Genomic DNA, 22942 nt, shown 5'->3' with positions numbered 1-22942 from the left:
TCTAAGGATAAAGAGATATTGTGCTGGATAATTTAAAAAATGTTTTTTTCCAGAGTCACCTGTCTCTTTTGTCCTAGAAATCCCTCTTTGAATTTTTTAACTGACATGACTTTTTTCCTTAAGAATGCATGCTGCTAATAAACCCATCACATATTTTCACCATGCCGTCTACAGGCAGTTTTTCTGTGGGGTTCGTAGTGTCATTTTCATCATTTTGAATGAGACCAATCACATGAAATCAGGAGTGATGTTTTCCACTTGTGACTTCATGTTGGCCCTCAAAGACTTCAGGATTTTGGAGTATTTTGGATTTTGTTTCTTGGTTAGGGATTCTCACCCTGTACTCACAAATGTAAAAGTCTACTTTTTTCAAGTAAGTCAATCTCATTTACAATAACTAATAAAAACCCTAAGGATACATCAGTGACAAGGGCAAAGAGAAATTCTTGGAAGCAGCAAGAGATAAGTAACTCAAAATGACTAATAAATAAGCTTAACAGCTGATTTATCATTAGAACTATGCAAACCAGAAGATAGTAAGAGAACATATTAAAAGTGATGAAAGTGGCTCAAGCCTGTAATCCCAGCACTTTGGGAGGCCAAGGCGGGTGGATCACAAGGTCAAGAGTTCAAGACCATCCTGGTCAACATGGTGAAACCCCATCTCTACTAAAAATACAAAAAATTAGCTGGTTATGGTGGCGCGTGCCTGTAATCCCAGCTACTCAGGAGGCTGAGGCAGGAGAATAGCTTGAACCCAGGAGGCAGAGGTTGTGGTGAGCCGAGATCGTGCCAGTGCACTCCAGCCTGGGTAACAAGAGTGCAACTCCATCTCAAAAAAAAAAAAAAAAAGTAATGAAAGAAGTATCTATCTACCAAGAATTTTGTATCTTGGCAAATCTATCCTTTACAAGTTAGGGAAAAGTTAAGACACTCCCAGATATATAAATACTTCATGTTTTTCACCATTAGGCTTCCTATACATGAAATACTGACATGATGGCATATGTAGAAAACGTATAAGAATCTACATAACCCCAAAATATTATTAGAGCTAATAAACTCATCAAGGTGCAGGACAAAATATCAACCTATACCTCTCAATTGCATCATGAAAAATATCCATTTACAATAGCATCAAAAATTATGAAATTTATAGGAATTTATTTAAGAAAATAATGGCAAAACTTGTGCACTTAAAACAACAAATCATGATCAAAGAAATTAAAGAAGACATAAAAATAGAGAGCCATTCCATGTTTGTGGATTGAAGACTCAATATTGCTAGGCAGGCAATTTCCATATTTTATCTAAAAACTCAATGGAATTCTTATAGAGTTCCAGATGACTGTTTGTCGAAATTGGCATGTTAATCCTAAAATTCCTGTGTCAATGCCTAGGACCCAGAATAGCCACCATAATCTTGAAAAAGAGTGCAAAGTTAGAAGACTCATACTTCCTTATTTCAACACTTACTACAAAGCTACAGTGTCGAGACAGTGTGGTACTAGCATAAGTTTAGACACATATATCAAAGGAATAGAATAGAAGAACTAATGTGGAGACAAACAGTGGAATACTATTCAGCAATAAAATGAACTGCTGATACGTACAAAACAGAATGAATCTCAAAAACACTGAATAACGGATACCAAAGGTAATGTTATTACATAATTTCATCATATAGAGATTAAAAACAGGTGAGTTATGAGTTTCTAGAAGTCAGTATAACATTTGCCCCAAAGGACTGGGACTGAATTTGAAAGGAGCATAAGGCAAGATGAATGTTCCATATGTTCATCTAGGCATTGTGCAATCACATGTATGTGTTTGTTAAATCTCATTCAAGCAAATGCATGAGGTCTGTGCTTTTCTTTATATGTATTTCACCTTCATTTCAAAAGAAGACATAATGAAACATTATTTTATTATGATTACTTCCAAATTTGTTGTTCTGGCACCTTTTAAAGCACTGGGGCTGAGATAATCTCATTTAATATCTCTAAGCACCTCTATAAGATGGTTATTATTATCCCCACATTAAGATGAAGGAACGCTGCATCAGAGACCTCACTTCCCAAGACTGTGCAAGCCATGGGAACCATAGTTCATGCAAATTCTACCACAGCACACATCATTTATGACTCTGGCTCTCTTGCTTATTTACATGTTAATTTAGCTTTCCTTCCCTGCATAATCAGCAATATGTCAGGGAATATATGTCTCTCCACATATAGAGAAGAGAATTTATTCAGCAGACTGCAGCAGGTAATTCTAGCTTTCCTAATGCTAAGGCCTCTAAGCCCATCATAGCCTCTCTTTAACTGCTGGGTTGGTGAAATAAGGCAGGTGACTGAGGACAGGGCCCCTGTGCTCTTGGGAAGGATTCAGTGGAGAGAGACAGGATTCTTATGACACTATGACCAAGTCTCTTATCACACACATGCAGGCAATATTTACACCTCATAGAGAAGATTCTTTCTTTCTTTCTCTCTCTTTCTTTTTTTCCTTCTTTCTTTCTTTCCTTCTTTGTATCTCCTCTTTCCCTCTTCTCCCTCTCATTCCTTCTCCCTCTCTTTCTTTTTAAGGAAGCTCTACAATATTGAGTCAGCATGTATTATGAAGTTAACTGTGTCAAAGTTTTCCATGGTGCAGATGTGGGATTTAAGCTTGTGGGGGAGAAAATATTTAATTAAAGATATACTAGTTCTTACAACAGAGCTAGAATGGAATCCAGATTTCTTATTCCCAGGCTAGTGGTTTCCCTACTCCTCTCCGTTGGCGTCTTCTCCTGGATGTTTGGCTTTCCCTGGAAGCATCCTTAGAATAGAGGGTGAAGAGATGTAAAAGAAATAGCATTTCTATTATTAACACACCACCTGCCCCAAGACTCTAGCCTAGTCCTCTGGTCTTTCCATTCACAGATGACATTTTTAAATCAGCTCACTCTTGCTGGAGTGGTGGAGACTTGACATATCACTCTTTGGTGTAACTGCTTCTAAATGAATGCTGAAGGAGTAGAACAATTCTTAAGCTAAGTGAAGGGGTGTGCTGCTGTGGACTTGTGGATTATTCATGGCACTAGTAGGTCAGGGACTTTTCCAGGGCTTGTGGCAATACATTTTCTCTGTTCTTTCTGTGATTCTGTTAGGTTATGGGGTCCTATTAGTACAGAGGTCATGAGAGACTTTAGGGTTAGCATCAGGAAGTAGATTTGTGCCTGGCAGGGTAGCAACACCCTGTTTTTAGTGTTGGATTTCTATCAGTACATCTAGAAATGTGGCTTTGATTGCTATTCTCCCTAATGCTTCAAAAATATCCCATTTTTTTCTTCCAAAATCATTTTGATCAGAAATGCTTTCAGACCCTTGACCCACTAAGAATTCACAGATCACCAGAGCCAAAAGCAGATATAGCAAAAAATGATCTCTTTATTGGAAGTTTGAAGGACTCTAGGTTTAGAAAGCCTAATGCAAGGAAGCATGAGCAGCTGGTGTCATCCATCAACCAAGGATCTGGGACCATGTGGGTGTCTGGATCTCAGAAACATCATAGACTTCACTGAGGTCAGGTGACACCTAAAGAAAAAGACAACCAGATATGTGAGGATAGTGGGGAGGAGGGGTGAGCATGGGACCCTTGTCTCCTTTAGCTCCAATTTTGCCAACCTCCTGATCATGAGGATACTAGACCACTAGTTGTCAGCTGGGACCATTGTTTCTGCTACTTCCCTCTCTTCAGGTACAGCATTACTTATTGCGAAGGGGCACGAAAGAACCGTCTCCCCAGTCCGGGTCAAAGTTTTCCTCTCCTGATATTGCAAGTGTCAAATTAGCACCCGAGATCTCTCACCATCTCCTGTGCCCCCCTTTCCACTTCCTTTTCACAATCTGAACAGGAATCCTTCTTTCTACTCATATCCTTCTTGTATAATGAGAGAGTGGATCGCTAGTCTTTGGGCTTGTAGTCTCTGAAGGAGCAAAGATGAACTCTAACAGTATACAAGAACATTCATGTGTGTGCATAAAGAAAATATTAACTGCTGTAATATTGCATACTATATGAGAAAGAAATTGAGGTTTACTAAAGTATAAGAATTGATGTGTATGCCATAAACTGGTAAGTATGCATATATAGCAATGCATATTCAAAAAAACCTATAGCAGGCAGGCATGTATAAAAATATTACTGAAGAATGCTCAATTAAGAACAGGAATTCTAGGACCCAGTGATAGTCCAAGCATCCTTTCCTGCTACTACCAGGTCCTCTACTCACCAGGAAATGGTGCTCATCTTCCCACTACTTGTAATACAACCCTTCTACTGATGTGAACAAAGGTTACCAGTCCTACCTTGTTCCTGGAGAGTCCCCAACTTTGGGCCAGGGACCTCTCCTATTTGGTAAGAAAAGCAAACTTACCTTGCTATTGGTCTAGCTTTTCAAGTGGTTGCTGAACGATAAGTCTATTTTGGTCTTTATCATGATGTTGTGCCAAGTGATGATCATGGCTAACTTCGTGCTCTATAATTACAATATTATGTGCTCCACTGGATTCCTCTTGGTGTCTGCCTTTTTGGTCACGAATGAGTAGGTCTTTTTCTTTATCTGCAGATAGGCCAGACTTTCCTTTTGCGTCTTGGCCAGACCGTTGATCTTGACTAGGAGTTGTTATCTGTTTTTGAGGCTTGTCATGTATTTTATCTTCAGTTTTGTTAGAAGAACTGCCTTTGGATGCATCTTTCTGTATGCCCTTTTCTCCATGGTTAGGTCGTCTTTCTGCTGTACCTGAAGATCGGGATGACGTTTTATTTGCCCTATGGCCATCTTCTTGACTAGGAGTTGTTACCTGTTTTTGAGACTTGTCATGTATTTTATCTTCAGTTTGGTTAGAAGTACTGCCTTTGGATGCATCTTTCTGTATGCCCTTTTCTCCATGATTAAGTGGTCTTTCTTCTGTACTTGAACATTGGCAGGACCTGTTATGTGCCTTCTGGCCATGCTCTTGATCTTGATTGGGATTTCTTGTCTGGTTTTGATTCTTGGAAAAAACGTCTTTGGATCCACATTGGAGTCTGTCTTCTTGTGCAGAACAGAGTGGGGTTTGCACTTTACTTGAATGTTTCTGTTTCGTTTCATTCACATTTGGGGAACTCCCTTTATTTTGAAGAGAATTTTGAGTCTCAGGTTTTTTGTTATGTACTGGATCTTCAGTTTGGAGGACAGGACTGCTTTGGGATCCACCTTGTGTTCTATTTCTTTGTGTACCAGAGACTGAATCTTGTTCTTTACCTAGTCCAAGAGCCAGTAGGCTTTCTTTTGTGTTTGAATCTTGACTGGATATTCCCTTTCCAGATGTGCTATTTCCCTGATCTTGAGAAGGATTTTGTGTCCCATGAGGAGCGTGGCCTCCTTTATGGTGTATAATTAACACATGAAAATCACCTTTTGATTTACCATGTTCTCTGCTTTCTTGCTTGTGATTGAATGGTTCTTGACTTCCAGCTGCATGTTTTTCTGATTTTATCGTTTTATTTTGGGCATTCAAGTCATATTGCTTACTTTTTCGGGTCTGGTCATGACCGTGGACGTCTACATGATATATGTGTTCAATATAAACACTGCCTTTGGATTCAGCATGCTGTTTGTCTTTTTGTGCAGAATACTGCTGGCCCTTTTGTCCATGTGGAAATTGGGAAGATTCACTTGGTAATCGGCCTTTTGATCCACCTGGTAATTGATAATAGAAATATATGCATTCCTTCTCTCCAAAGCTCCCTTGCAATGCCTACCTCCCACCCTTTCCCAGCAAACTGCTGATGTTTCTGGAAAGGTTGAAGCTTTGGATGGAGAAAATCAGTTCTCTTTAATGAGAAGAATCTGTGTCTGAACAGGTTGCTGTTTGCACCCTGAATACCCTTAGAGGCCATTCTGCCTGAGCAGCTTTCCCCAAGGCTTACCCTCTCCACTCACCTTTTTGTCCCATCACAGCTGCTTGCTTCTCCAGGATGAGGAGCAGGGAAAGTACGAAGAAGATGATGGGCTTCATCTTGCTTGGAAAACCTTGTCTGAGAGCCGAGTGGATATCTTCGTTTGTATCTTCCTTGAGTGGGTGTACCATGGGTGGAGCTGAAATTTCAAAAGGCACTGCCCTTTCATAGCTTATTAATAAATGTCAGCTTCCTCACCCCTGCTCAGTGGGGGATAATATCAAAGTCCCCAGGGACTTAGCACGGGGACATAACGTCAAAGGCAATTTTTTTACTTCCCCAATCCCCAGCAAATTTTATCAGAACTTGCATATCATCATGCCAAGTTGCTTGTAGTTTACAGAAGAAATTCAGTCTAGAGTGGGAAGGAGACTAGCTTCAGGTTACAAAAGTAACTGGTGGCTGGCAATGCCTTCTTATTCTAAACGTGAGTTTCCTTTCTGATGCAATGATTTAAAAATCCAATTTTAGATGTAACTCTGTATTTTGTCTTGTTTTAAAATAATCCTAAGACACATTCTGTTTTACTTGAAAAGGAGCAATCATAGAAGTAGAATGACACATAAGAGAAAGAAACTTTATGGAAGCCAAAGAAAAAAGTTTCAACAAGTAAATGAGGTACACCAATGTCAAATGTACCTGTGAAGTTCATCACAATGAAGACCGACGTGTCAAAAGCTTTCTAATGTTACTTGCTGCTAGTAATGTTAATGAGAGACTAATACAGTTGTGTTGGGTTGTCCATTGAAGGATGGAGTCCAGCTGAAACCTTCTCAAGAAGTCTGATTTCATGGTTAGAATGAGCATTGAGGCTGTATCTGGAGGGTGAGATAACTCCAGAGATTTTTTTTGAAAGGATGAGATAAATTTAACATATTTTTTATGGTGATAGAAACAACTGTTGGAAAAAGAAGTAAGAACATTGGTTTCCAAACTGGATTATTTGATTATATCTATCTAAATGACAAAATATGTTTTTTTAAATTAAAAAATTGCATACTTCTGTAATAAACTGGTAATCTCTCCAACAGGCTGTTAGAAATATTTGCCACTTTCAATGGATTAAATAATGTATTGAGAGTGGACCTAAAGCTAAAATTTTTACTTTGGGTAGAAGCGCAAGTTGTTTTTGTTTTTGTTATTGTTGTTGTTACAATTGTGAAAACTTCCTGAAAAGTCCAAGGAAAGTTTCTTACTTTGACTGGAAAAGACCTTATTCTGAACAGACCACAGGAGAAGCAGCAACATCTGAACGGTGACCCTCTATGCATTCAGAACACTGTGGAGGGTGGTTCTGGAGAAAGGATGGCTTGAAAACTTATTTTCAATTATTCTGTCTTAACCTTCCTGTAGCCAATGCTGTGTGAAAGGGGAGAAGGAAAAAGTCAGCCATAAGAAAAAGTGCTGTGCCATCAAATGTAAAGCATGTGAGCTACATGGTTTCACTATGAGCCACTCTGAGATCTTACCAAGTTTATCTGTTTGCCCGAAGGGCAGTAAGTATTTCCTTATGGCGGACCCCAAAAGAGAAGAGTAAAATTTTCCTGAACACAAATTGATTGCTGTACCTGCTAATCGCTGTACTCTTCCTTACACTTCCCTTAAGGAAATACCAGGAGCTGTTCTGTTCCAGGATTACTGGAACAAAAAAGAGCCTGAAATATTAATCTTACTTATGGATCAAGAACAAAACTTTCAACTAATCTAGTGTCAAAGGCTACAGATAAAACAAAGGGGCACACGATTTGCAAAAACAAACCAGGAAAATGCAAACCAGGCGTAACCTGTGATTACGATACTCATATCATGACTGGGTTTAATGAAATTAAAAAAAAAAAAAAAGCATTTCAAAATAAAAAAAGAAATCTATTGATAAAAACGAAAGCAGAAATCGGTGATTTGGAAAGCATAAAAATGGTATAGTGCTGCACACATCTTAGATATCGTATCATGATTGGGAAAATACCAAATGATTAAAAAAAAAAAAAAACAAGGAAAAAACATTAGAAGATTTTCAAGTTCACCACATAGGAGAGGCCCTTGAGGTTGACACAGCTTATGTGCCCCTGTGGCAGCAGAGTGGTACTTAGTGTCTACACTACGTACCTGAGAACTAGCCCTGTAACACCCTCTCCCTCCACAGACACATCCATGGCCTGCCCAATGGCCCTTTGCTCCCAAAAAGTGCCTGAGAAACAGACTCAGAAGGTCCCCTGCTGGGCATGACACCATGCTGGCCCAGGTGCCAAGAGCCCATTTCCCAAACCTGAGAAATAGCCCATGGGCCATCCCTGTTGAGCATGTGGTCATCTTCCAGGTCTGAGAAACAGTCCCACAGACTGCCACTGGTGGTCACACCTGAAGGACAACCATGAAGCTCTATGCCTTCACCCTAGGTCTACAAAACATCTTCTTAGGACCCCTCACAGAAATGCTCCAAGCCTTCCATGCAGCCATGCAGCTGTGTCAAGTGCCTAAGAAACATCCCTCTTTCCTCTCTCATTCCCTTCCTCTCGTAGGCCATCTAAGCAACCTTACACTCACATCTTGGGTCTGAGAAAAAGCCCAATAGGGCTTTTTGGGTCTGACTCTGGAAGACATGTCTTCAGACCAGTTGAGCAGCTGCACTTCCATGGCCTGAGACCAAGAAACAGCGCCACAGCCCACTCCTAGCCTGTAGGCAAGCACACTGACTGAACAAACATGTGCGCATGCTTCCAGCCAGAATAACAGCACCCTGGCCCCAACGTCATTGAGTTATACCTTAATTGAATTACCTACCATGTGCATGCACACACCCCTGACCTGAGAATTAGCCCTGGAACCACAGCACTGGCAAAGCCATGCCACTGTATCAGCACACTTTCTCAAGTAGGGCACTGAGAAATACTCAAGTGCCACAAGCGTGGATTCTAGGTGAGGAAAGCATGTGGAAACAATACTGCTACCTACACCTAGAACAAAACCCAACAAACCCAAAATAAGTAACATCTAAAGCCCCATTCATAAAAATAAGTCTTTGCTTATGAAATCTACTCTATGAAATTGAAAGAGGCAACTTTTCCACCAGATGCAAACAATAATAGCAGAGAACTTCTCCTATCTTGGGAGAGAGAGAGAAATCCAGGTCCAGAAAGCTATAAGAATCTTAAATTCAACCCAAATAGATTCTCTCCAAGGCACATTTTAATCACATTACTAAAAGTCAAAAACAAAGAAAGGTTTTTGTTTGTTTGTTTGTCTGTTTTTGAGATGGAGATTTGCTCTCATTGCCCAGGCTGGAGTACAATGGCACGATCGTGGCTCACTGCAATCTCCACCTCCCGGGTTCAAGAAACTCTCCTACCTCAGCCTCCTGAGTAGCTGGGATTACAGGCATGTACCACCACACCTGGCTAATTTTGTATTTTTAGTAGAGACAGGGTTTCTCCATGTTGGTCAGGCTGGTCTCAAACTTCCGACTTTAGGCGATCCACCCGCCTCAGCCTCCCAAAGTGCTGTGATTACAGGCATTAGCCACCGTGCCTGGCCCACAAAGAAAAATTTTTTAAAGCAGCAAGAGAAAAATGTCAAGTCACATATAAGGTAATCCCCATTTGACTAACAGAATTTCTCAGCAGAAACCTTACCGGCCAGGAGAGAATGGCATAAGATACTCAAATTACTAAGAGAAAAAACTGTCAGCCAGGAATATCACACTCAGCAAAGCTATTCTTCAGAAATGAAGGAGAAATAAAATATTTGCAAGAGAAGCAAAAATTAAGGGAGGAGGGTGGCAGAACAAGATGGTGAAATAGAAGGCGCCAATGATTTCCCCTTCTCCCAGCAAGGTGGCCAATTTAACATATACCTGCAGAGAAAGAGCACCTTCATAGGAACCAGAAAAATCAGGTGAGTACTCGCAGTAACTGATTTTAACTTGATGTCACTGAAAGAGGTGCTGAAGAGGTAGGAAAAACACTTGTATCACTGATGCCACTCTTCCCTCATCTTTCATCTCCCGGTTGCAGGTGTGCGGCATAGAGCATTTCTGTGCATGGGGGTGAGAGAGAGCACAGCAATTTTGAGTTAAAAGGTGGAGGGACTGAAGCTAAAGTATAGTTCTTTATTAGTTTTCTTTCTCTTATTTGTTTATGCAAGCAGTGTTCAGTTATTATCAGTTTAAATAACAGGTTATGAGATAGTATTTGCAAGCCTCATGGTAACCTGAAACCAAAAAATACACAACATATACATAAGAAGCAAGAAACGAAATCATATCACCAGTGAAAAACACCTTCACTAAAAGGAAGACAGGAGGGAGGAAAGAAAAGGAGAGTACCTCAAAACAACCAGAAAACAAGAAAACGTCAGAAGTAGGTCCTTGCTTATCAATAATAACCTTGAATGAAAATGGAATGAACTCTCCAATCAAAAGACATAGAGTGGCTGAAAGATGAAAAAACAAGACCCAATAATTCATTGCTTAGAAGAAACATACTTCACCTAGAAAGACCTAATAGACTGAAAATAAAGACATAAAAAATTCCATGCCAATGGAAACCAAAAAAGTACAGAAGTAGCTATATTTATGTCAGACAAAATAGATTTCAAGACAAAAACTATAAAAAAAGACAATGTCACTATATAATGATAAAGAGGCCAATTCAGCAAGAGGGTAGAACAATTTTAAATATATGTGTACCCAGTACTACAACACCTAGACATGGAAATTATTAGAGATGAAGGGAGAGATAGACACCCATACAATCATAGCTGTATACTTCAACACCCCACTTTTAACACTGCACACGTCTTTGTTGACAGAAAGTCAACAAAGATATATTGGACTTAATCAGCACTATAGACCAAATGGACTTGATAGATATTTACAGGATATCTGCAGAATACTCATTCTTTTCCTCAGCACTTGCATCGTTCTCAAAGATAGACTATATGTTAAGTCACAAAACAAGTCTTTCAACATCCACTAAAATTGAAAACACAGTGGAGCTTCTTCCATGAGCACAATGGAATAAAATTAGAAAAAAATAACAAGATGAATTTTGGAAACTATACAAATACATGGAAATTAATCAATATGCTCAACAATGACCAGAGGGACAATGAATAAATTAAGAATAACATTGAAAAGTTTCTTGAAACAAATGATAATGGAAGCACACCATACCCAAACCTCTGGGATACAGCAAAAGCAGGGTGAAGAGGAAAGTTTATAGCTATAAGTGCATACATCAATAAAGACAAAAAACTTCAAACAAACATCCTAAAAATACATCTTAAAGAACAAGAAAAGAAAGAGAAAACTAAACCCAAATTAGTTGCTGAAAAGAAATAATAAAGAGTGTCACTATATAATGATATATATCAGCTGGGCATGGTGGCTCACACCTGCAATCCCAGCACTTTGGGATTACGAAGTGCTGATCAGATCAGTAGATCACTTGAGGTCAGGAGTTGGAGACCAGCCTGGCCAACATGATGAAACTCCATCTCTACTAAAATACAAATATTAACTAGGAGTGGTGGCATGCATCTGTAATCCCAGCTACTTTGGAGGCTGAGGCAGGAGAATCACTTGAACCCGGGAGGCAGAGGTTGCAGTGAGCCAATATTGCACCACCTCACTCCAACCTAGGTGACAGAGCAAGACTCTGTCTAAATAATAATAATAATAAAGATCAGAGCAGAAATAAATGAAATATGAAGAAAGCAATACAAAATATCAAAAGCTGTTTTTTTTTTTAACGTTAGACAAAATTGACAAATCCTCAGCCAGATTAAGAAAAATGAGAGAAGATTCAAATAAATAAAATTGGAAATGAAAAAGGAGACATTACAACTGGCATCACAGCAATTCAAAGGATTATTAGAGGCTACTGTAAGTAATTATTTGCTAAAATGTTGGAAAATCTAGACGAAATAAACAAATTCCTAGACTCATACAGCTTAACCAAGATTTAACCATGAGGAAATCCAAAACCTGAAGAGACCAAGAACAGGTAATGAGATGGAAGCCATAATAATAATCTTCTCATTTAAGAAAAGCCTGGGCTGGGCACAGTGGCTCATGTCTGTAATCCCAGCACTTTGGGAAGCCAAGACAGACAGATCACCTGAGGCCAGGAGTTCAAGACCAGCCTGGATGACATGGTGAAACCCCATCTTGATTAAAAATACAAAAGTTAGCCAGGCGCCTGGAATCCCAGCTACTCATGAGGCTGAGGCAGAAGAATTGCTTGAATTCAGAAGGTGGAGGTTGCAGTGAGCTGAGATGATGCCACTACACTCCAGCCTAAATGACAGGGCAAAACCCTGTCTCCAAAAAAAAAAAGAAAAGAAAAGCTTCAGACCTGATGGCTTCACTGATGAATTCTACAAAACATTTAAACATTTAAGTAACTAATACCAATTCTACTCAAACTATGCCAAAAAATAAAGCAGGAGGAAATACTTCCAAACTCATTCTATGAGGCCATATAGATACCTATAAGGCCACCCTCATATCAAAGCCAGAAAAACACACATTAAGAAATATTTCTGATGAACATGAATGCAATAATCCTTAACAAAATATGAGCAAACAAAGTTAAGCAATACATTAAAAAGATAATTTATTATGACCCAGTGGCTTATTCCCAGGATGCAAAGATGGTTCATCATATGCAAATCAATCAATGTGATACACCATATTAACAGAATGAAGGGTAAAAACCATATGATCATTTCAATTGAGGATGAAAAAATATTTGATAAAATTCAATATTTCTTTATGATAAAAACCCTGAAAAAACTGGGTGTAGAAAGAACATATCTCAACATAAAAAAAAGCCGTATGTAACATACCCACAGCTAGTATTACACCGAATAAAGAAAAACTGAAAGCTTTTCCTCTAAGATCTGGAAGAGGACGAGGATTATGACTTTCACCACCGTTATTCAACATAGAACTGAAAGTCTTAGCTAGAGCAATCAGACAAGAAAATAAAATGAAGAGCATCCCAACTGGAAAGGAAAAAGTACCATTATCCTGGTTTGCAGGTGATACCATCTTATATTTGTAAAAAAACTAAAGGCTTCACTAAAAAACTATTAGAACTGATAAATTCAGTAAAGTTGCAGGATACAAAATCAACATGCAAAAATCAGTAGCATTTCTATATGGCAACAGTGAACATGGTGAAATACAAAAAAATTAGCTGGGCATAATGGTGAGTGCCAGTAATCCCAGCTACTCTGGAGGCTGATGCAGGAGAATTGCTTGAACCTGAGGGGTGCAGGTTGCAGTGAGCTGAGATCATGCCATTCCACTCCAGCCTGGGTGGCAGAGTGAGACTCTGACTCAAGAAAGGAAAGAAAGAGAGAAAGAGAGAGAGAGACAGAAAGAAAGAAGGAAAAGAAAAGAGAAATGATGTGTGATATCATTAGTCGTCAGGAAAGTACAAATCAAAACCAAAACACGATACTACTTCACACTTTTTACAGTAACTATAATCTTCAAAAACACGCAATAACAAGTGTTGATGAGGATGTGGAGAAATAGCAACATTCATACATTGCTGGTGGGACTAGAAAATGGTAGAGTCATTGTAGAAAATAGTGTGTCAGTTTCTACTAGAGTTAAACATCGTTGCCATGTGACCCAAAAATTCCACTTCCACGATTATACCCAAGAGAACTGAAAAGTAGTCACATAAAAATTTGTAGATGAATTCCCATGGCAGCATTATTAATAATTAATAAAAACAAGCACATCTTGGAAGAAAGGAACCTTGATCTATACTTTGCATGGAGCAAATATTAATCAGTTTGAACAATAAACCTTAACCTAGATGCTAAACCTATGCAGCTTCTAGGGAAGGACATCACAGACAGAACATTTTTGCAGTCTTGGAGAAGGCAAAACTTCTTAGACACAATAATATTCCATTTAAAAAGGAAAATGGATATATTTGATACCATCACACTTCAAAACTTCTACTCTTCTGAATACACTATCATTAAAAAAATGAAAAAAAAAAACCTCAAGCCACACACTGGGAGAAAATTTCACTCCTAGGTATTTATCATGGATAATTAAAAATATATGTTATTGCGCCTGGTACTGGAATTTATGTGATATCTTAATTTGCAATTGCTCAACTGAGAACACCAAATGCTCATCTATCAGCAGAAAAATGGAAGAACAAGTAGGGAGACTCAAACAATACAATGTTATTTGACAATAAAAAGAATGAACTGCTGAAATATACGAAAACAATGAATCTCAAACATTGAACAATGGCCAGACACAAAAGGTGATGTTATTATATGATTTCATTATGTAAGGATTAAAAAAGCAAGTTACGAGTTTCTATGTCAGTAAACATTTGCCCCTGAAGGGCTTGCAGGGAATTTGAAAGGGGCCTAAGACAAGATGAATGTTCCATATGCTCATCTAGGGGTCGTGCAACCACATGTATGTGTTTGTCAATCTCATCCAAACAGATATATAAGATCTGTGCATTTCTTTGTATGTATTTTGCCTCCATTTCAAAGGAGACAAATAATGTCCATTATGTCAAATAATAAGACATAATAAAAGATTGTGTTATTATTATTATTATTATTTCCAAATTTGTTGTCATTCTGGCACTTTTCATTGAGCATTTGGGCTGTGATCATCTCACTCAATATACCTAAGGATCTGTATGAGATGGTTATTATTATCCCCTCATTAAGAGGCAGGAGGTCAGTATCAGAGATCTGCTGCCCAAGACTATACAAGTGATAGGAACCAAAGTTCATGCTAATTATACTACTGCACACAGCATTTATAACTCTGGCTCTTTTGCTTGTTTGCATGTCAATTTATGTTTCCTTCCCCCTGCAATCAGCAACGTGTCAGGGAAAACTGTTTAATGTGTTTCTGTCCAAACATAGAGGAGAGAATCTGTTCAGCAGACTGTAGCAGGTAATTCTAACTTTCCTGATAGGCTTCTAAGCCCATCATAACCTCTCCTCTCTAACTGCTGGGCTTGGAACATTAAGCAGGTGGCTGAATACAAGGTCTCTACGCTCTTGGGAAGGTAGCAGTGAAGAGAGATAGAGTTCTCATGCCACTATGACAAAGTCTCTAATCACACACCTACAGGCAACATTAAGACCTGATAGAGAAGATATTTCTTTCTCTCTTTCTTTTCTTCCTTCCTTTCTTCTTTCTTCTCCTTCCTTCCTTCTCTTTTTCTTTCTTTCCTTTCTTTCTTCCTTCTTTCTTTCTCTTCCATCTGGAAACAGTACTTTGATTGTACATACGAGGCAAACAAAAAACAATAAATTGTTTGCTGGAGTCATACAGCCAAAGAAGGAGAAATAAAAGAAGAATTTATGATAAGCAGTTGCTAGTTCTCTACAATTTCTTCTTCACCAGGCTGTTGTAGCACAGGGGCCATTCAACTGTATATTGTGTGCTACATGTGTGTGAGAAGTGGAGGTGGGTACCTGTAGGCCCACAGCCACATACATATTTCTCGGCTGATCTATACTAATTCTTAGCAGTGACATATTTGGTAGATTTCATGACTTCGTAATACACATCTCACTGCCTAGCTGTGGTGATGGACAAACATAGCTACACCTATTCTTTTGGCTTTTTTGATGGAGCTGACCCACTGACTTGCAAGTCATTGAATAGCTTAGAGAGTGATTCACTTTCCCTGGAAGACGTCAATGACTCTTAAATACCCTTATGGCTCCTTGGTTGTTGGTAGGTGAGGTCCAGGCTAACCCTCCTGGGCCTATATGATCAATGGTTTTGAGGGTGGGCAGCAATGCCAATCTCTGCTCTGAGTAGGCCTGTGTTGTTCTGAACCATTCATGCCCATCTGACCTATTCTGGCCCTACCAAATTTATTCTAACAATGGACCTCATGAGACACCATCTTTAGGGCCTGCCTGCCTTCCTGCCTTCTTTCCTTCTTTCCTTCCTTCCTTCCTTCCTTCCTTCCTTCCTTCCTTCCTTCCTTCCTTCCTTCCTTCCTTCCTTCCTTCCTTCCCTCTCTCCCCTTTTCCTTTCCTTTTCTTTATGAGATGGTTATTATTATCCCTTCATTAAGAAACAGGAGTTCAGTATCAGAGATCATGCTACCCAAGACTATGCAAGTGGTAGGAACCAAAGTTCCTGCTAATTATACCACAGCACACAGCATTTATGACTCTGGCTTTTTTGAATGTCAATTTGTGTTCCCTCCCCCATGCAATCAGCCACATGTCAGGGAAAGCTGTGTAATGTATTTCTGTTCAAATATAGTGGAGAAAATCTATTCAGCAGATTCCGTACCGTTCCTTTCCTTTCATTTCTCTCTTTCTTCTTTCTTTCTTTCTTTCTTTCTTTCTTTCTTTCTTTCTTTCTTTCTTTCTTTCTTTCTTTCCTTCCTTCCTTCCTTCTTTCTTTCAACCGCTACAGTATTGAGTCACCATGTACTATGAAGATTGCTGTATCAGTTTCTCATGTGCAGGGTTGGAACTAGAATCCAAATCTCTTATTCTTAGGCTGGTGATTTTTTTACTCCCCTATGTTGGCCTCTTCTCCTGGAGGTTTGACTTTCTCTAAAAACTTTTTTAAAATAGAGGGAAAAAAGGCAGTATAGGCAGCAGAATTTCCATTACGAAGACACCACCTCTCTCAAGATTCCTTTGGCTGCTCCTCTGGTCTTTCCATCCACCCGTGAATTTTAACCCACTTGCCCTTACCAGAGTGTTGGAGATATAACCTATCACCTTTGGTGTAATTGCACCTTAGATGCTGTAGGAGTAGGACATTCTTAAGCTAAGTGAAGGGATGTGCTACTGTGGAATTGACCACCAGCAGATCAGGGACTTTCCCAGGGCCTGTTGCAATACATTTTCTCTTGTCTTTCTGGGATATTGTTAGTTCCTGGGGTCTTAGTACCAGGGTCACGAGAGCCTTTAGGGTTTGCCTCATGTGGTAGGCATGTGACTGGTAGAGTAACAGCACCCTGTTTTTAGTGTTGGGTTTCTATCAATACAACTAGAAATGTGGCTTTGATTACTATTCTCCCTAATGCTCCAAAAATATCCCTTTGTTTTCTTTCAAAACCATTTGTATTAGAAATGTTCCCTCAACCTCCTAAGCCACTAGGAATCCAGAGAACACAGGAGTCAAAAGCAGATGAAGCAGAAAATGATCTCTTTATTGGAAATGTGAAGGGCCTTCAGGTTTAGGAAGCCTAATTCAAGGAAGCATGATCAAGAATCTAAAACTACACAGGAGTCTGCATCCGAGAAACATCACAGGATTTGCTGAGGTCAAGTGCCACCTAGAGAGAAAGAAGAGAATCAGCGACGTTAGGGTAATAAGAAGTGAAGGGTGAGGATGGTAGCTGCACCCCCTGTCCCCTTCGGCTCCAAACCTGCCAGCCTCCTATTACTAGGATGCCAAGCCACTAGCTGCCAGCTGGGGCCATTGTTTCTGCTGCTTGCCCTCTCTTCAAGTGCAGTGTTACTTATTGCAAAGAGACAGGGAAGCACCATTACCCATCTCAGGGCTTCAGTTTTCCTCTCCTGACACTGCAAACATCCAACTGGCCCATGAGATCCCTCACCATCTCTTGTGCCTCCCTTTCCATCTCCTTTCACAACATGAACAGGGATCTTTCTACACATCTCGTTCCTGTATTCTGAGAGGGAGGACTGCTAGTCTTTGGGCTTGTGGTCTCCAAAGGAATATAGATGAACCCTAACAGGGATGCAAGAACATTTATTGGTGTGCAGAAAGAAAATATTAACTGCTGTCTTACTTCATACTATATAGGAAAGAAATTCAGGTTTACTAACCTAAAGTATAAGAATTGACAAGAATATACCATAAAATTATAAATATGCATATGTAGCCAGTACATATAAAAAAAAACCTTTAGCAGGTAGGCATGTATAAAAGTATTACTGACGAATACTCAACTAAGGATAGGAATTCTAGGACCTCATGATAGGCCAGACATCCTTGTCTGCCACAACCAGATCCTCTCCTCACCAGGGAATGGTGAGGCTCATCTTACTACCACTTGTAATACAGCACTTCTATTGGTGTGAACAATGGTTATCAATCCCACAAAAGTCCTGGAGAGTTCCTAATAGTCCTAAACATTGGGAGAGGTATTACCCTGATTTGCTTAAAAAAAAAATCGTACCTTGATATTGGGCCATCTTTTCACCTGGTTACTGCATGGTAGGTTTATGTAAATATTGAGTTTTGGTTGTTGTCGTGATGTTGTGTCAAACGATGATCATTGTCAGCTTCATGCTCTATGATTACAATATCCAATCCCCCATGAGATCCGTGTTGGCGTCTGCCTTTTTGGTCACAACTGAGTAGGTCTTTTTCTCTGTCTGCAGATTGGCCAGACTTTCCTTTTGCTTCTTGGCCAGACCATTGATCTTGACTAGGAGTTGTTACCTGTTTTTGAGACTTGTCGTGTATTTTATCTTCAGTTTGGTTAGAAGTACTGCCTTTGGATGCATCTTTCTGTATGCCCTTTTCTCCATGATTAAGTGGTCTTTCTTCTGTACTTGAACATTGGCAGGACCTGTTATGTGCCTTCTGGCCATGCTCTTGATCTTGATTGGGATTTCTTGTCTGGTTTTGATTCTTGGAAAAAACATCTTTGGATCCACATTGGAGTCTGTCTTCTTGTGCAGAACAGAGTGGGGTTTGCACTTTACTTGAATGTTTCTGTTTCGTTTCATTCACATTTGGGGAACTCCCTTTATTTTGAAGAGAATTTTGAGTCTCAGGTTTTTTGTTATGTACTGGATCTTCAGTTTGGAGGACAGGACTACTTTGGGATCCACCTTGTGTTCTATTTCTTTGTGTACCAGAGACTGAATCTTGTTCTTTACCTAGTCCAAGAGCCAGTAGGCTTTCTTTTGTGTTTGAATCTTGACTGGATATTCCCTTTCCAGATGTGCTATTTCCCTGATCTTGAGAAGGATTTTGTGTCCCATGAGGAGCGTGGCCTCCTTTATGGTGTATAATTAACACATGAAAATCACCTTTTGATTTACCATGTTCTCTGCTTTCTTGCTTATGATTGAATGGTTCTTGACTTCCAGCTGCATGTTTTTCTGATTTTATCGTTTTATTTTGGGCATTCAAGTCATATTGCTTACTTTTTCGGGTCTGGTCATGACCGTGGACGTCTACATGATATATGTGTTCAATATAAACACTGCCTTTGGATTCAGCATGCTGTTTGTCTTTTCGTGCTGAATATTGCTGGCCCTTTTGTTCATGTGGAAATTGGGAAGATTCACTTGGTAATTGGCCTTTTGATCCACCTGGTAATTGATAATAGAAATGTATGCATTCCTTCTCTCCAAAGCTCCCTTGCAATGCCTACCTCCCACCCTTTCCCAGCAAACTGCTGATGTTTCTGGAAAGGCTGAAGCTTTGGATGGAGAAAATCAATTCTCTTCAACGAGAAGAATCTGTGTCTGAACAGGTTGCCGTTTGCACCCTGAATACCCTTAGAGGCCATTCTGCCTGAGCAGCTTTCCCCAAGGCTTACCCTCTCCACTCACCTTTTTGTCCCATCACAGCTGCTTGCTTCTCCAGGATGAGGAGCAGGGAAAGTACGAAGAAGATGATGGGCTTCATCTTGCTTGGAAAACCTTGTCTGAGAGTCGAGTGGACCATGTCATTTATATTTTCCTTGAGTGCTTGTGCCACGGGTGGAACTTAAATTATGAAAGGTCTTGCCTTTTCTTAGCTTATCAGTAAATGGAAACTTCCTCACCCCTGCTGAGTATGAGGTAGTCAATGTCCCCAGTGACATAATGTCAAAGGCATTTTCTTTCTTCTGGAAGCCACAGCAAATGTTTATGAGTCCTTGTAGATTATCATGCCAGATCACTTGCATTTTATGGAACTATAGACAAAAGCAGGAAAGAGACTAACTTCAGGTTACAAAGTGATTGGTTTCTGAGAATGCCTTTATATTCTAAATGTGAGTTTTCCTTTATGGTATAATAATTTAAATACTCTAGATAGAACTCCATACTTTTTTTTGTTTTAAAAATGATCTTGAGACACATTCTATTTTACCTAAGAATGAGCAATCATAGCTGTTGGATGGCATAGAATATAATGAAACATTATGGAATCCAAAGAAGGAAATTTTAAACAAGTAAATGGGGCATACCAATGTCAAATATGTCTGTCAGTTCATCACAATAAAGACTGACATGTGTCCAAAGTTTTTCTTAGTTGTTGCTAGTAACGTTAATGAAAGAGAAATACAATTGTGTTGGGTTTTCAGTTGAAGGATAGAGACCAGCTGTAAGCTTCTCAGGAAGTCTGAATTCATGGTGGAATGAGAGCTGAGGCTGTAAGCTCCAGATATGTTTACAAAGGTTGAGAGAATTGTAACATGTTTTCATGGTGGTAGCAACAATTATTAGAAAAAGAGTCAAAATGCTGGTTTCTAAATTGGGTTCTCTTCATGAACTCTACCTAAACAGCAGAATATATTTTTTTAATTAAAAAAGGTTTCTACTTCAGTAGTAAACAGCTATATCCCCCAACAAGCTGTGAGAAATATTTGCCACCATCAGTGAATTCAATAACGTGTTGTGAATGGACATGAAGCTAAAATTCCCACCATTGGTAGAAGCATAGATTTTTCCAGTTGTGACGACGTCCTGAAGAGTTCAAATAAACTTTCTTTACTTTGAGTCATGAAGACTTTGTTACGAGCACACCACAGGAGAAGAAGAAAGCATCCCAACAGTGTCCCTGTGCACATTCAGAACACCTTGGAGGGTAGTTTTGGGGAAAGGATAGCTTGAAAATTCATTTTCAATTATTCTATATTAAAGTCTTAACCTTCCTGTAGGCAACGCTCTATGGAGGGGAAAAGGAAAGGCCAGCCACGGAAAAAAGTGCTATGCTATCAAATATAAATCATGTGAGCTGCATGGTTTCTCCATGAGCCACTCTGAGATCTTACCAAATTTATCTGTTTGCCTCAAAGGCAGTAAGTAGTTCCTTATTGCAGAAACTCGAAAGAGTAGGGTGATGTTATCCCGAACTAAAATTGATTACCCTGGCAACATAATGTCAATGGCATTTTGTCAAAGGCATTAGTGTCTGCTAACCACTGTAATCTTTCTCATGCTTCCAAATCTGGAAACCATCATTCTCAGTAAACTGACACAAAAACAGAAAACCAAACACTGCATGTTCTCGCTCATAGGCAGGTGTTGAACAATGAGAACACATGGGCACAGGGAGGGGAACATCACACACTGGGGTCTGTTGGGGGATGGGGGGCTAGGGGAGGGACAGCGGGAGTTGGGGAGGTTGGGGAAAAATAACATTGGGAGAAATGCCTGATGTAGGTGACAGAGGGATGGAGGCAGCGAACCACCATGGCACGTGTGTACCTATGCAACAATCCTGCAAGATCTGCACATGTACCCCAGAACTTAAAGTACAATTTAAAAAAAAAGAAAAACAAAATACCAGGAGCTGTTCTGTTCCGTGCTTACTGATAGAAAATAGAGTTTGAAATGTCAGTCTTACTTACGGATTAGGAGCCAAACTTTCATCTTATCTAGTGTCCAAAAGATACAGATAAAAAAAAGGGGGTCACAATATTTGCAAAAACAAACCAGGAAAATGCAATCCAAGCATAACGTGATTATTAAATTTATATTAAAACTGAATTCAATAAAATGTGGGAAAAACGCATTTCCAAATAGCCACGGGGGTAGTAGGGAGTGATGCAAATTCTATAAAATTTCTTGGTTATTGACAGCCTTAGCGTGTTGGCTTCCTTGAACGCTGGTTATAGTAGTACTGAACTGGTCACTTGTACAGAATCAGGACTACTTAGTTAGTCAGAGTGGTATAGGCAGTGGTAATAGCTGAGATTGCTCAGCCATTTTCTCCTTCCTAGGCGCAGCGTTAATCCACTGGGAGATGCTGTAATTGTGTTGATTGGCTGTGTTGATTGGCCTCCAGCCAGGAGATGGCGCTTGCAAAAGAGCACCAGCTACGGTAGCAGAAGTGGGATTTTTCGCTTGCTTTATGTTGCCTGGGTTTCTCAGGCAGTAGGTGGGGTCATGTAGCTTCCAAGAGTTTCTGGTTTCTCAGAAACTCTGGTTTCTCATGCAGTAGAGGGGGCTATATAGCTTCCAAGAGTTTCTGTTTTTTGGGGGGTTAAACTACCAGGGCAGGTGGCAGAACAAAACCAGGCAGGTTTGCACTCTGAGTCTTCACACTCAGGGAGTGCAGCAGCCCATGTGGGTGCTGAAGGGACAGGAACAGTTCTCAGGCCACTGGGTTGATGTTCCAGAGGGACTGTTGCTGAATGGCTGTAATTTCAAAGTCAAGAAACAACAGATGCTGTGAGGCTGTGAAGAAAAGAGAGTGCTTATATCCTGTTCCCCTTTGGTTGGTTGGTATGAAAATTAATGCAGCCCCACTATGGAGAACAGTTTGGAGACTTCTCAAAGAAGATAAAACAGAGCCACCGTTCAACCCAGCAATTCCACTAATGAATATATACCAAAAGGAAAATAAATCATTCTACAAAAAGGACACCTGCAGTCATGTTCATTGCTTTCCTATGCACAATAGCAAGGACATGGAATCAACATAGGTGCTCATAAATGGCAAATTATTTAAGGAGAATATAACATGTATACACCATGGAATACTACGCAGCCATAAAAAGAATGAAATCCTATCCTTTGCAGCAACATGAATGCAGCTGGAGGTTATAATCCTAAGCAAATTAATGCAGGAACAGAAAGCCAAATACCACATGTTTTCACTTGTAAGTGGGAGCTAAACACTGAACACACACTGACATAAACATGGGAACAATAGACACTGCAGGCTTCTAGAAGGAGGAGAGAGGGAAATGGGCATGGGTTGAAAAACTATCTATTG

The 22942-nt window shown here is 39.7% G+C and overlaps 1 protein-coding gene across 1 annotated transcript; it reads right to left on the bottom strand.

Moving 5' to 3' along the window:
• Positions 1–4424: 4424 nt before the first annotated feature.
• Positions 4425–19659, bottom strand: LOC100408385 (semenogelin-1). The gene is made up of 7 exons (XM_078375398.1): positions 19567–19659; positions 18239–19323; positions 17254–17306; positions 8527–8662; positions 8255–8380; positions 5972–6101; positions 4425–5728 (listed from the first exon to the last, which is right to left on the bottom strand). The coding sequence occupies exons 1-7, from the start codon at positions 19640–19642 to the stop codon at positions 4425–4427; spliced, it is 2910 nt and encodes a 969-aa protein (XP_078231524.1). The 5' UTR covers positions 19643–19659.
• Between the last annotated feature and the right edge of the window lie 3283 nt (positions 19660–22942).

This window comes from Callithrix jacchus, chromosome 5 (genome assembly GCF_049354715.1).
Source record: "Callithrix jacchus isolate 240 chromosome 5, calJac240_pri, whole genome shotgun sequence".
Lineage (NCBI taxonomy): Eukaryota > Metazoa > Chordata > Mammalia > Primates > Cebidae > Callithrix > Callithrix jacchus.
Note: the sequence above shows the minus strand (reverse complement) of the source record. Positions and strands in the feature narration are given on the sequence as shown.